This window comes from Oncorhynchus masou, chromosome 6 (genome assembly GCF_036934945.1).
Source record: "Oncorhynchus masou masou isolate Uvic2021 chromosome 6, UVic_Omas_1.1, whole genome shotgun sequence".
Taxonomy (NCBI): domain Eukaryota; kingdom Metazoa; phylum Chordata; class Actinopteri; order Salmoniformes; family Salmonidae; genus Oncorhynchus; species Oncorhynchus masou.
In genome coordinates, this window is record NC_088217.1 from 20919980 (window position 1) to 20935129 (window position 15150).

The 15150-nt window shown below is 42.1% G+C and overlaps 2 protein-coding genes across 2 annotated transcripts in view; one reads left to right on the forward strand and one right to left on the reverse strand.

The window, feature by feature from the left end:
- LOC135541530 (voltage-dependent L-type calcium channel subunit alpha-1D-like) overlaps positions 1-4173 on the forward strand; it is a 125270-nt gene extending 121097 nt beyond the window's left edge. Inside the window, exon 48 of the mRNA XM_064967842.1 lies at positions 551-4173. Coding sequence (XP_064823914.1) covers positions 551-856 — 306 coding nt within the window. The 3' untranslated portion in view covers positions 857-4173. The remainder of the gene's footprint in view (positions 1-550) is intronic.
- A 389-nt stretch (positions 4174-4562) lies between these two features.
- On the reverse strand, positions 4563-13503 carry LOC135541021 (parapinopsin-like). The gene is made up of 5 exons (XM_064967162.1): positions 13164-13503; positions 12509-12677; positions 12233-12392; positions 10054-10296; positions 4563-4682 (listed from the first exon to the last, which is right to left on the reverse strand). Exons 1-5 carry the CDS (start codon positions 13501-13503, stop codon positions 4563-4565), a joined length of 1032 nt encoding a protein of 343 aa, XP_064823234.1.
- Positions 13504-15150: the final 1647 nt, after the last annotated feature.

Genomic DNA, 15150 nt, shown 5'->3' on the forward strand with positions numbered 1-15150 from the left:
CGTGGTATCCGCTTGGGGGGATATAGACTCCTGTGGCTATAATTGATGAAAATTCTCTCGAGAGAACACGAGTACGGTCTGCATTTGATTGTGAGATATTCTAGGTCGGGTGAACAGAAGAACTTGAGTTCCTGTATGTTATCACAGTTACACCATAAGTCGTTAATCATAAACATATACCTCCACCCTTCTGCTTCCCGGAGAGATGTTTGTTCCTGTCGGCGCAATGTACTGAGAACTCAACTGGCTTTACAGAGCCAGACAGTATATATCGAGAGAGCCATGTTTCATGGAAGCAGAGTATGTTACAATCCCTGATGTCTCTCTGAAAAGCAACTCTTGCCTTGAGCTCATCCATTTTATTATCCAGCGATTGGACATTATCGAGTAAAATACTCAGGAGCGGTGGGTGGTGTGCATGCTACAGGAGTTGCCACAGGTGTTAATGGTTTGAACACTCAGACTCAGATATCCAAACTTTGGTGACTAACAGTAATTTAAATGACCCACGTTTACACAATGTGGTCGGTTTTCTCCTGTTGCCATGCAGGTTTTGATATCAGAGGGGCTCGGGAGATACGCCAAGGATCCAAAGTTCGTGGCGGCCACCAAGCACGAGATAGCAGACGCGTGCGAGATGACCATTGACGAGATGGAGAGCGCGGCCAGCCACTTGCTGAATGGCGGTGTGGCGCCGGCGGTTAATGGGGTCAACGTGTACCCCGTCATGAGCGAGCAGGACTACGACCTCCAGGACGCCACGGCCAGTTACAGTGACGAGGAGCCGGAGGTGGAGCTTAGATTACCGTACGAGGAGGACCTGGCAGACGAGATGATCTGCATCACCACTTTATAGCATCGGCTGGAGAATAAACTACTAGAAACTAACTACTAGCTGTATGTACTCTACTTCATATAGACTACAGTACCATCAGTGGAAAACTAAATGAGAAATGCATCTATTGGCTTACGACCAAAAGAAGTGCCTTTTACATGGAAGAGAAAGGCACCTATGAGGAGAGAGAGACACACTTATTCTCTCACTCACCCTCTGCCAGCCAGGGAATTCACATCACTTCTGTCAATCACAGGACCAGAAGCCAATCCTGGTGCCAGGGAACCATGTTAGTCCCACCCTCCCAGACCGACACTACTGGCGCTTAGGAGGCCATGAGCATCTGTCATAGGTCACCATCTGGAGGTGACACTCACAGGTTCATCAACGAGCCAATTGCAGACGAGGACATGGCGTGTCAGTGGAGGAGATGGACCTATTGGCAGAGGCGTAAGGTACCGTAGGCAGGTCGTTAAGGGTGATGACAATCAGATGTAAGATGTCATTCCCTCTGTCACTTTATTAAGATTTTGGCATATCATGCAAGTTTTCAATGCAAGCATAGAAAGGCATATCTCTCCCCACCTAACCCCCCTTAGATGTTTTAGTATAACTTTGATCCCGGAATCATTGACATAAATAATTAAAAGATGGCTGTAGATGGGTCACAACGAACAGATTCTTAGAGAATAACCAGTTTACGTATGCAGGAGATATCAGTCACATTTATAGCATCATCCAACTGGAGATATACACTTCTGAGATGACTACAGCATGGAATAAATGCACTAGCAGGCAGGTTGTTTTTAATTTGACAATAGCCTGACGATGAATATTTCATAGTAGATATACTGTAAATGAATTGTATTATATAAACAAAAAGAAAAACTTTGTAAAGAGATGTTCTATATTTTGTAATTGTGTACCATTTCAAAAGAAGATCAGCAATACACACCCTAATGAATCCTATTATGCTACCTGGAAAGAAGATCGCTGGTGTTATTAGTTTATTCGGTACAATATTCTGACATTTATTTGCCTTTTTTTTGTTGTTGCTCATATGCATCCTTGACATGTCTGTGAACAGCTTTTTAAAATCGCTTTGTTTTTCGTGTAACAACACAGCTGCACAAGATATGCAAATGTCTTTGTTTTTTACTTGTTTTATGAGCATAAGAACACTGTATATGTGTTACTCAAACCACACCAACACCAGTACCACAAAGTAAAGTACCCCTTATTAAGAGCATCTTTGTAGGACTTGATATTAGCTAAGCCTCAAGGAGGCTATTCTACCTTTATAAAGATGTGATACTAAACTTCCGTGTTTGCATATGTTGTGCAGAGGAGGTGCACAGCACAGAAAGGTCAGATGCCTAGTGCATTGACAATGCTGCTTCATTTGCCCATTTTGAAATTAATTCTACAACTTTATTAGTTTCATTTGTCCCAACTGAAATGCCTTCTGCTGCTGAAAGAAAACAATATGATAGACGTGAGATGAACAGAAATCTCCCTGTACAACTTGTTGATCACGATTAATGTAAGTTAATTCCACTGATCCTTTCAAACTGAATCTTCCTAATCACTTGGCCTTTATGTTGTTGTGTGCGAGACTTGTGACAGACTGAGCCGGTGTGAGCCAGGGCAGACGGGATGCACAGTGGTTGATTGGTGAGGCACGTATTCATCAGGGATGTTGACAGGGCAGATGAGCTCACGTGATGAGGCTGCATCTAGCCTGGGTGCCAGTCTGGTTCTGCTCTCTCGCCAACTCCTTACGGAATTGTCAAGCAAAACATGACAATGGAGTAGGCAAAAACACAAACAGATCTGGGACCAGGCTAGGTATCATCATGGTCTAGGTAGGTCCACGGTCTCCAACATTGTTGTCCTCTTCTGTTGTGTTGTGTCATATTTGGCTTGAAGTGTTTTAACTGGAGAGAGGCTAAGCAATACTAACCCCCTCACTCTCTCAGCCTCTCTGGCTTCTCTCTGCATACACTATACCTCGTGGTGGTCCAGCATCGTCTGGGGAAAACATATCAGCCTTCCTCTCAACCAACCAGTCTGTTTCCCACAGCCATCTTATCCGTCCAATGAGAAGGGAGTGTTTGTACTATGGTTAATTTTACAAGAAAACGCCACTTTTGTTGCTATCAACGCAAGTTGAAAATTGATGCACCACAAAATTACTTTACACTAGCAGACAAAAAATAAAGTACTAAGTTCACTTCTTTTTCAGGCGCTGCTCTGGATAGTTTGAATAAGCACAGATGATGGGTAGGTGATGAGACGTGTGGGATCTGTAATTCATGAGTGTTTGATTTGTAGTTCATGAGTTTGCATTGCGTTCTCAGTCAACCTGAATACTGTCTTGAAAATGTAGGTTTTCCACATTGTGTGCACATTGAAAGGGCTCTTTGAATTGTTTGAGTAAAAAAAAAATGTGTTCTGGTCTTTTTGTTGAGAATTATCTTGTGAAAGGACCAATGCGCATTCCAGGCACGTTATACTATTCGTAGCAATTACTGATAAACTGAAAATATGCATTATTTTGTAAACACTTTTAAAAAGGTTGTGTTAAACTAAAGATAAAACAAACATACTTTTACCTCATGTCAGGGATTCCTGAAAAAAAGAAAAGAGAAAATGATTTGGTTCATTCTATACCAATGGTATTTCAATATTAGCACATAGCTGTTTGTCTTTGCACAAGTAACTGTATAGTGCTATTGTTTCTCCTTTTTCTATACACATTTTTGTGAATTAAGGTGAGACAATTTTGTACTTTTTTTGTGACTGTGTGTATGGTTTAGTGAAATCTATATTTGTCATTTACACCTCACCTTTCAATGCTGGGACAGAAAGAATCTGAAAAAAATAAAGAAAAAAATAAACATTTTCAAGGTGCACTGTTACTCTGTTGGTGGGTTAAAAAAAGATAAATCCAATGGTAATATACCAGTTTACAGAGAAACCCTTGTTGATTTAAAATTTTTGATTAGTTTTCATTCTATTATTATAATTATTATGATTACTATTACTACTATTACTGTTATTAAATATGTATTAAAATAGAAGATAATGTAAAATATGTACAAACATATGGAAAGACCCATGGTAATGTTCTCTACTTGAAAGTCCTTATATTTACTCTGTAATGTTTTTATTCAGTAAACATGATTTCTCTTAGTAGCAAATGCTTTATTATGACCCTCAATGTTTTGTATCAATTCATTTTTTATTTTTTTTTTTTTGCCTTGAATTCATTTTAATCAATAATGATATTTTATTTTCTAATGATTATTACTGAATAAACTTACACTGAAATTCTACACTGTATGTTCATTATTTGTGCTTTGTTTATAGATAAGCCATGCATTATGTATTGAACAGCATGTTCATAGTGTTTATATTTACCATAAAGTAACGATAGATTCCACAGTTAATATACCTTCTGTAACATACTGTAGGTAACATACTCTGTGATCAGCCAGTCTCTCATCCCATTCTGGATGTAGTATTAAAACCATACTCTAAAGTTATTTTGGTTGTGACAAGGTAAGAAAGTCATACAAATCTCCTTATTAAGGTATTAATAAGTCATATTCTTACAAACTAAGAGGTATATTTAATGAATGTATTAAAAAAGGCATAGAATATGAGTGACACTTTATTGGTGCTGCTGGTGCCATCAGTGGATTTATCTAAATGCCTGTATGGATCAACTGGGGGAGACTTTGTTGTTGATGGTTGCCACAGTGGTCTGCATCTCTGACCCCTCCTCCTCAGATGGCCATGGGTCCCTCCCACACAGGAGGAAGGGCACTGCATATCTCCGGAACTGGACAAGACACAACACCATTATCATACACCGTTACTGTGTCCGACATTTTGTTGTATATCAAATGGCTTCAATGTTTAAAATATCTGTTCATGGTAAACAGCGGCTGTTCAATCGCAAAACTGTATGAAATTAAGTCGCAGTGAAACAATGTTCTACCACAGGACCTGAGCTAATGGTGACTGAAATTACTTTCACATTTCTCTCCACTAGATGGAGTCTTTGGACTGCTAACGAGTGTCTGGTTTGTGGCAAGGCGCATTGCAGTGATCATTCTACAGATTAGTGTCTAACTTAATCTCCTATCACATTTATAGGCTTATTATCATCCTTGACATTTTTTGCTTCCTATATCTGATCTTGTTTTCAATACAAACAAAGTGTTTCACTGACTGGTTTGCTGACGTCACAAAAATGATGCGCACATTTCAAAGGGGCATAAGGGCATGTCTTGTTATGGTTCTGAATGGCCAGATAGCTAACAACAACGAAACTACCATGGTGTGAATCATACGTGGCACGTTTCAGTTGATTTGAACTTGTTCTTGATACCATGTCTTGTTTTGAAGTGTTTTGACTGATGTCACGTCTTTGCTAATATTGAAAAATGTGTGTTGGTTTTGTTGCTAAAAAACCAACCCATATATACACATGTGTAGATGAATAGAAGATGTACTGTATGTACAGTAACGGTCAAAAGTTTAAACACACCTACTCATTCAAGTGTTTATCTTTATTTGTACTATTTTATACATTTTAGAGTAATAGTGAAGACATCAAAACTATGAAGTAACACTTATGGAATCATGTAGTAACCAGTGTTAAACCAGTGTTAAACAAATCAATATATATTTTAGATTTGAGATTCTTTTAAGTAGCCACCCTTTGCCTTGATGACTGATTTGCACACTCTTGGCATTCTGTCAACCAGCTTCATGAGGTAGTCACCATTAACAGGTGTGCCTTGTTAAAAATTGCAGGCCAAATAAATGCTTCACAGACACATCTAAACATCAACTGTTCAGAGAAGAAAGACTGCATGAATTAGGCCTTCATGGTCACATTGCTGCAAAGTAACCACCACTATAGGACACCAATAAATAGAAGAGATTTGCTTGGGCCAAGAAACTTGAGCAATGGACATTAGACCGGTGGAAATCTGTCTTTGTTCTGATGAGTCCAAATTTGTGATTTTTGGTTCCAACCGCCGTGTCTTTGTGAGACGCAGAGTAGATGATCTCAGATGATCTCCGCATGTGTGGTTCCCACCATGAAGCATGAAAGAGGGGGTGTGATGGTGTGGGGGTGCTTTGCTGGTGACACTGTCTGTGATGTATTTAGAATTCAAGGCACACTTAACCAGCATGGATACCACAGCATTCTGCAGTGATATTCCATCCCATCTTGTTTGCGCTTAGTGGGACTATCATTTGTTTTCAACAGGACAATGACCCAACACACCTCCAGGCTAATTGAGATGGTTTGGGATGAGTTGAACCTCAGCGTGAAGAAAAAGAAGCCAACAAGGACTCAGCATATGTGGGAACTCCTTCAAGATGGTTGGGAAAGCATTCAGGGCGAAGCTGGTTGAGAGAATGCCAAGAGAGTGCAAAGCTGTCATCAAGGCAAAGGGTGACTACTTTGAAGAATATAAAATCCCAAATATATTTTGATTTGTTAAACATTTTTTGGTTACTACATGATTCCATATGGGTTCTGGGATTCTTCGGATGGCATTGAAGAGTACACCACATCAGTCACTGGCTGGCTTTATCATTAAGTGCATCTATGACTTTGTCCCCACATTGACTGTACGTACATACCCCAACCAGAAGCCATGGATTACAGGCAACATTCGCACTGAGCTAGAGGGTAGAGCTGCCGCTTTCAAGGAGCGGGACTTTAACTTGGAAGCTTATAAGAAATCCCACTATGCCCTCCAACGAACCATCAAACAGGAAAAGCATCAATACTGGACTAAGATTGAATCGTACTACACCGGCTCCGATGCTCATCGGATGTGGCAGGGCTTGCAAACCATTACAGACTACAAAGGGAAGCACAGCCATGAGCTGCCCAATGACACGAGCCTACCAGACGAGCTAAATGACTTCTATGCTCCAAACGAGCCAAGTAATACTGAAACATGCATGAGAGCATCAGCTGTTCCGGACGACTGTGTGATCACGCTCTCCGTACCCGATGTGAGTAAGGCCTTTAAACAGGTCAACATTCACAAGGCCACAGGTCCAGACGGATTACCAGGACGTGTACCGTGAGCATGTGCTGACCAACTGGAAAGTGTCTTCACTGACATTTTCAAACACTCCCTGTCTGAGTCTGTAATACCAACATGTTTCAAGCAGACCACCATAGTCCCTGTGCCCAAGAACACTAAGGTAACCTGCCTAAATGACTACCGACCTGTAGCACTCACATCTGTAGCCATGAAGTGCTTTGAAAGGCTGATCATGGCTCACATCAACACCATTATCCCAGAAACTCTAGACCCACTCTAATTTGCATAACGCCCAACAGATCCCTATATGATTAAATCTCTATTGCACTCCACACTGCCCTTTCCCACCTGGAGAAAATGAACACCTATGTGAGAATGCTATTCATTGACAACAGTCCAGCGTTCAACGCCATAGTGCCCTCAAAGCTCATCACTAAGCTAAGGACCCTGGGACTTAACACCTCCCTCTGCAACTGGCTCCTGGACTTCCTGACAGGCCGCCCCCAGGTGGTAAGGGTATGTAACAATACAACTGCCACACTGATCACGGGGGCCCTTCAGGGGTGTGTTCTCAGTCCCCTCCTGTACTCCCTGTTCACTCATGACTGCTTGGCCAGGCACGACTCCAACACCATCATTAAGTTTGCTGATGACACAACAGTGGTAGGCCAGATCACGGACAACGATGAGACAGCCTATAGGGAGGAGGTCATAGACCTGGCCGTGTGGTGCCAGGACAACAACCTCTCCTTCAACTTGATCAAGACAAAGGAGATGATTGTGGACTACAGGAAAAGGAGGACAGAGCAAACCCCCATTCTCATCGATGGGGCTGTAGTGGAGCAGGTTGAAAGCTTCAAGTTCCTTGGTGTCCACATCACCAACAAACTAACATGGTCCAAGCACACCAAGACAGTCGTGAAGAGGTCACGACAAAACCTATTCCCCCTCAGGAGACAGAAAAGATTTGTCATGGGTCCTCAGATCCTCAAAACGTTATACAGCTGCACCATCAAGAGCATGGTTGCATCACTGCCTGGTATGGCAACTGCTCGGCCTATGACCGTAAGGCACTACAGGTTGTTTTGCGTATGGCCCAGTACATCACTGGGGCTAAGCTTCCTGCGATCCAGGACCTCTATACCAGGCTGTGTCAGAGGAAGGCTCTAAAAATTATCAAAGACTCCAGCCACCCTAGTCATAGACTCTTCTCTCGGCTACCTCACAGCAAGTGGTACCGGAGCGCCAAGTCTAGGTCCAAGAGGTATCTCAACAGCTTCTAACCCCAATCTATAAGACTCCTGAACAGCTAATGAAATGTCTAGACTATTTGCATTTCCCCCCCACCTCTTTTAGGCTGCTGCTATTCTCTGTTAATTATCTATGCATAGTCACTCTACTCTACTCTACTGACAGGTACAGTACATATTACCTCGACTAACCGGTGCCCCCGCACATTGACTCTGTACCGGTAACCCCTGTATATAGCCTCGCTATTTTTATTTTACTGATCCTCTTAATTATTTGTTACTTTCATTTCTTATTTTTTACTTATCTATTTTTTTACTTAATAAATCCTCTACGGGATCGGTGTGTCCCCCGCGCGGGACGGTTGAGCTAACGTAGGCTAATGTGATTAGCATGAGGTTGTAAGTGACTAAACAAATTCAAAGGACATAGACATATCTGATATGGGCAGATAGCTTAAATTATTTTTAATATAACTGCACTGTCCAATTTACATGAACTATTACAGTGAAATAATACCATGCTATTATTTGAGGTGAGTGCAAAATTATGAACTTGAAAATGTATTACCAAACCAATTAGGCACCTTTGGGCAGTCTTGACATTTTGAACATATATGCAATGGTTCATTGGATCAGTCTAAAACCTTGCACATACACTGCTGCCATCTAAAGGCCAAAATCCAAATTGCGCCTGGGCTGGACTAATACATTATGGCCTTTCTCTTCCATTTCAAAGATGATGCGCATATTATTTTCTTTGTATTATTTTTTACCAGATCTAATGTGTTATATTCTCCTGCATTAATTTTATTTCCAAGTGTTTCCTTTCAAATGGTATCAAGAATATGCAAATCCTTGCTTCAGGTCTTGAGCTACAGGCAGTTAGATTTGGGCTGAAATTTTAAAAAGATCCTTAAGAGCTCTTTTTTTTTCTCCCCAATTTCATGGTATCCAATTGTTGTAGTAGCTACTATCTTGTCTCATCGCTACAACTCCCGTACAGGCTCGGGAGAGACGAAGGTTGAAAGTCATGCGTCCTCCGATACACAACCCTACCAGCTGTACTGCTTCTTAACACAGCACGCATCCAACCTGGAAGCCAACCGCACCAATGTGTCTGTCGGAGGGTGAACCGTCCACCTGGCAACCTTGGTTGGCGCGCACTGTGCCTGGCCCGCCACAGGAGTGGCTGGTGCGCGATGAGACAAGGACATCCCTACCAACCATCCCTACCTCCCTAACCCGGACATCCCTACCTCCCTAACCCGGACGAAGCTAGGCCAATTGTGCGTTGCCCCACGGACCTCCTGGTCGCGGCCGGTTACGACAGAGCCTGGGCGCGAACCCAGGGACTCTGATGGCACAGCTGCCGCTGCAGTACAGTGCCCTTAACCACTGTGCCACCCAGGAGGCCCCTAAGAGGTTGTTTAACATGTATTTTTCTTAAAACTGCGTTGTTGGTTAAGGGCTTGTAAGTAAGCATTTCACTGTGAGGTTTACAGTTGTTGTATTCGGAGCATGTAACAAATCAAATGTTATTTTATTTTGGTATTATTTTGGTATTTCACTATTAATCTACAATGTATAAAATAGTAAAAATGAAGAAAAACCCTTGAATGAGTAGGTGTCCAAATTTTTGACTTGTACTGTATGTGTACCTGTTTGTTCATTTAGAGGCAGATTTATAAGTATTCCTGTTTGTTCATTTAGAGGTAGATTTATGTGTACATGTTTGTTCATATAGAAGCAGATTTATACAATATGTGTACCTGTTTGTTCATGTAGAGGTAGATTTATACGGTATGTGTACCTGTTTGTTCATGTAGAGGTAGATTTATAAGTATACCTGTTTGTTCATGTAGAGTTATATTTATAAGTATACCTGTTTGTTCATGTAGAGGTAGATGAGAGGGTTGTACACGGTGCTGCTCTTGGCCAGGTAGACTGGCACAGTGCCCAGCAGAGGGCTAATGGGGGCATCAGGGTGGGAGACCACCACAAGGGCCAGGGTAGCGTAGGGCAGCCAGCTGATCAGGAAAGTAACCACCATCAGAACCACCATGCGGGCCACCTTAGCCTCCGCCTTGGCTGCTGCACCCCCTTCCATACAGCCCATTGCAGAGACCTGCAACAACAACAACATCACAGCCAGGTTGTGGAATATGGATAGTACAGTATGTAAAGCTTGCCGAATGCATGGCACAGACAATATGTGGTCAGCCAGGTTGTGGAATATGGATAGTACAGTATGTAAAGCTTGCCGAATGCATGGCACAGACAATATGTGGTCATACAGACATACAGTGCCTTGCGAAAGTATTCGGCCCCCTTGAACTTTGCGATCTTTTGCCACATTCAGGCTTCAAACATAAAGATATAAAACTGTATTTTTTGTGAAGAATAAACAACAAGTGGGACACAATCATGAAGTGAAACGACATTTATTGGATATTTCAAACTTTTTTAACAAATCAAAAACTAAAAAATTGGGCGTGCAAAATTATTCAGCCCCCTTAAGTTATTACTTTGTAGCGCCACCTTTTGCTGCGATTACAGCTGTAAGTCGCTTGGGGTATGTCTCTATCAGTTTTGCACATCGAGAGACTGACATTTTTTCCCATTCCTCCTTGCAAAACAGCTCGAGCTCAGTGAGGTTGGATGGAGAGCATTTGTGAACAGCAGTTTTCAGTTCTTTCCACAGATTCTCGATTGGATTCAGGTCTGGACTTTGACTTGGCCATTCTAACACCTGGATATGTTTATTTTTGAACCATTCCATTGTAGATTTTGCTTTATGTTTTGGATCATTGTCTTGTTGGAAGACAAATCTCCGTCCCAGTCTCAGGTCTTTTGCAGACTCCATCAGGTTTTCTTCCAGAATGGTCCTGTATTTGGCTCCATCCATCTTCCCATCAATTTTAACCATCTTCCCTGTCCCTGCTGAAGAAAAGCAGGCCCAAACCATGATGCTGCCACCACCATGTTTGACAGTGGGTATGGTGTGGTCAGGGTGATGAGCTGTGTTGCTTTTACGCCAAACATAACGTTTTGCATTGTTGCCAAAAAGTTCAATTTTGGTTTCATCTGACCAGAGCACCTTCTTCCACATGTTTGGTGTGTCTCCCAGGTGGCTTGTGGCAAATTTTAAACGACACTTTTTATGGATATCTTTAAGAAATGGCTTTCTTCTTGCCACTCTTCCATAAAGGCCAGATTTGTGCAATATACGACTGATTGTTGTCCTATGGACAGAGTCTCCCACCTCAGCTGTAGATCTCTGCAGTTCATCCAGAGTGTTCATTTGCAGTGGTCTGATACTCCTTCCATTTCAATATTATCGCTTGCACAGTGCTGCTTGGGATGTTTAAAGCTTTGGAAATCTTTTTGTATCCAAATCCAGCTTTAAACTTCTTCACAACAGTATCTCGGACCTGCCTGGTGTGTTCCTTGTTCTTCATGATGCTCTCTGCGCTTTTAACGGACCTCTGAGACTATCACAGTGCAGGTGCATTTATACGGAGACTTGATTACACACAGGTGGATTGTATTTATCATCATTAGTCATTTAGGTCAACATTGGATCATTCAGAGATCCTCACTGAACTTCTGGAGAGAGTTTGCTGCACTGAAAGTAAAGGGGCTAAATAATTTTGCACGCCCAATTTTTCAGTTTTTGATTTGTTAAAAAAGTTTGAAATATCCAATAAATGTTGTTCCACTTCATGATTGTGTCCCACTTGTTGTTGATTCTTCACAAAAAAATACAGTTTTATATCTTTATGTTTGAAGCCTGAAATGTGGCAAAATGTCGCAAAGTTCAAGGGGGCCGAATACTTTCGCAAGGCACTGTATGTCTTGGGCTAAGAGTTTTTCCTGACCATATAACCTGACCAAGAACAACTCCAGCCTACAGGCTGAATTTTTCCGTTTCAGGTCTTGAGATCAGGAAAAACTCCTGATTGGCCCTAATTATGACGCACACTACCAAACTGGCACAGACACTGTCTGAGCAGACACACCTTTAGGGCCGTGCATGTAAACTACACATTGAGTGGACCTACCTGTCTTAAGGTGTAAATGAGTTTAGAGTAAGAGGCCACGATGATGAGGAAGGGCACGGCAAAACACAGCAGGAAGTAGCACAGGATATATGACACATTATTGGGGTCCCGGTTGTGCCAGTCCGGGGCACACGACGTCCCCACCCCCTCCAGCTCGTACCTGTAAGGGAAGTGAAGTTTAGTTATGGTTTACTATTATAATCTGCGTGGTCTCATTACATGATACCTCATCAGTACATAGCAGTGTGGCGGATTAATCTGATGTCATTACAGTACCTTCCCCAGCCGAATAGGGGCGGGGTGTTCCAGAGGAGAGACCAAACCCATGACAAGGCCACACCCCCAACCGCATGCTTGGTCTGGAACGAGATTGGTCCTAGCGGCTTGCTCACCACAAACATCCTCTCTATGGCAATCAAAGCTACCGTGCACAGTGACGTGATACCTGCAGTACACCCCAGTCAGACAGTACAGTACAGCAGTCATACAGTGCTCCACAGGGCCTCATTGTAAAGTTATTTTGCAAATCATATTGTTGTTGTAATTAAAGGTACAGTAATTACAGATAGTGTTGCCTGAAGATTGCAACGACTGATTAGTATGACAGAATCATTACGAGAACTCATTTTAATTGATTCAGTTTAATTACGAGTTTGATTCAAAATAATGATTCAGCTAGATGGCCATAAGAAAATGATTAAATTGAAACAAAATCAACATGGTTCCATATTATAAAATATGTTTAAAAAAAGTTAACAATACAATCATACTTTTTGAAGCAAATATAGACTTTTAATACAGTACATGCATTTTCAAATGTACACTTTACAGTAAGGCCATATTTGTAGAGAAGGAATGAATGTCATCACTGTCTATGTGTATGTGAAAACTTACAAAGTATATCCCAGAGACGGTTCTGGGAGCCACTCACCAAACAGAGCCACAGAGAATCCCTCTATGATACAGCCGGTCCGTCCCAGGGAGAAGTACCCCAGAGCATTGTTGACCACAGACAGAACCCCACCAGTCAGCGCTGTCCCCAGGTCAGCTACGGCCATGTTGACCAGGGCGTAGTTCAGAGGTTGCCTCAGCTGCTTGTTCATCAGCGACACCACGATCACTGTGGAGTTCAACACAATGGCCGGTACGGTGAACATAGCCATGACGATGGAGAGGGTGATGAAGCCGGCTCGGGGCAGGAGCTCCTTGCCCTCCGGGGATGGTCCCAGGTAGGACGAAGCGTTGGGGAGAGAGGCTGGCAGCTGCATCATGGATATATAACAACAACAAGCACACACCACACAGGCTCTCACTCTCTTGGAGATGGTAAGAACCTCCACACCACACTCCAACACAAGGTCTCTCGCACTCCCTTAAGTCTCTCAGAGACCACACCACTCTGACGGCAGCGAAAGGGTGCACAGACTGAGACACAGAGAGTGGAATATCTGAGATTAGGTGTTCTAAATCGTGTGATGTAAAGTCCCACAAATCCAGACTTAACAAAGAGTAATTCCCTCAGCTGGTGATCCTTGATCACAATTTACACCTGATTGTAGAGGCGCCAGAACAAGTTGTCTGTCACCAATTGCAAGTGTCCTCACAGGAATATGTGTGTTAAATTACTCCAGTCAAGGTGATAGGAATTTTAAACTTCCCAGGTTCCCTCTTCATTCCTTGACATCCCTGGCGAAAATGAGTGTCATTCCAGAGAGGGGCTTTCTGGGAAATGTCTTGACTACCTAAGCTTTTTTGCTGTCACACACATGGACATACACACACTCTCTCTCACACACACACTAACACATGCACACACAAACTCGTTCTCCCACACACACATGGACACACACACACACAGGGTCAGTGAAAGTTGAAAGTGTCAGCCTCTGACTAATAGGTGTGTGAGAGAGGGCACTCCAGGTCACTATCCTTTCCTGATTGATCTGACCTGTCCAGCCTTCCTTATTTTAACTTACCATGGACCTACAACAAAGCTGTGTGTGTGTGTGTGTGTGTGTGTGTGTGTGTGTGTGTGTGTGTGTGTGTGTGTGTGTGTGTGTGTGTGTGTGTGTGTGTGTGTGTGTGTGTGTGTGTGTGTGTGTGTGTGTCAAGTATCATTAAATACAATTACTATTCAGTGTATTTACTTACTGTAATAATTTTCATAAGGTAATGATATTTTTTGATTTTTGATTCTATTGTTTTATGATAATCTTGGATGCTCATTTGAATACAGATGAAGATAATGTTCTTTCCCATTTCAGCCTCCTCCCATCTATAATGTGTTGTTGTGGCTCAGTTTTGCTTATCCAGGTTATTTCTTAACTACAGTAATACCGCCACGTAATGGATTAAATAAACCATTATAAAAATAAACACTGTGTTGTGCTGGTCCTGGCTGGTACACTGTGTTAGCAGCTGCTATATTTAGTCTCTGGCCTCTTGTTCTAACCAAGTTTTTATCAAGTCGGAGGAATCCCCACAGAGATCCTATGAATTACAATTTAAATAGTTACTGTATATATGTAATTCTATGGGAATCCCCCTCCTTTCTCCGGACTACTGTATATACAGTCGTGGCCAAAGGTTTTGAGAATGACACAAATATTAATTTCCACAGTTTACTGCTTCAGTGTCTTTAGATATTTTTGTCTGATGTTACTATGTAATACTGAAGTATAATTACAATCATTTCATAAGTGTCAAAGGCTTTTATTGACAATTACATGAAGTTGATGCAAAGAGTCAATATTTGCAGTGTTGACCCTTCTTTTTCAAGACCTCTGCAATCTGCCCTGGCATGCTGTCAATTAACTTCTGGACCACATCTTGACTGATGGCAGCCCATTCTTGCATAATCAATGCTTGGAGTTTGTCAGAATTTGTGGGGTTTTGTTTGTCCACCTGCCTCTTGAAGA

Bases quoted from the DNA above. Each gene is read 5' to 3' on its own strand.
- LOC135541021 (XM_064967162.1), bottom strand. From the start codon at position 13,503: ATGATGCAGCTGCCAGCCTCTCTCCCCAACGCTTCGTCCTACCTGGGA. The intron at 12,678-13,163 runs GTGAGTGGCTCC...GGTGTACTGCAG, and splicing joins ATTCTCTGTGGCTCTGTTTG to GTATCACGTCACTGTGCACG. The intron at 4,683-10,053 runs GTATACTTATAA...TGTCTTGTCCAG, and splicing joins ACCTCTACATGAACAAACAG to TTCCGGAGATATGCAGTGCC.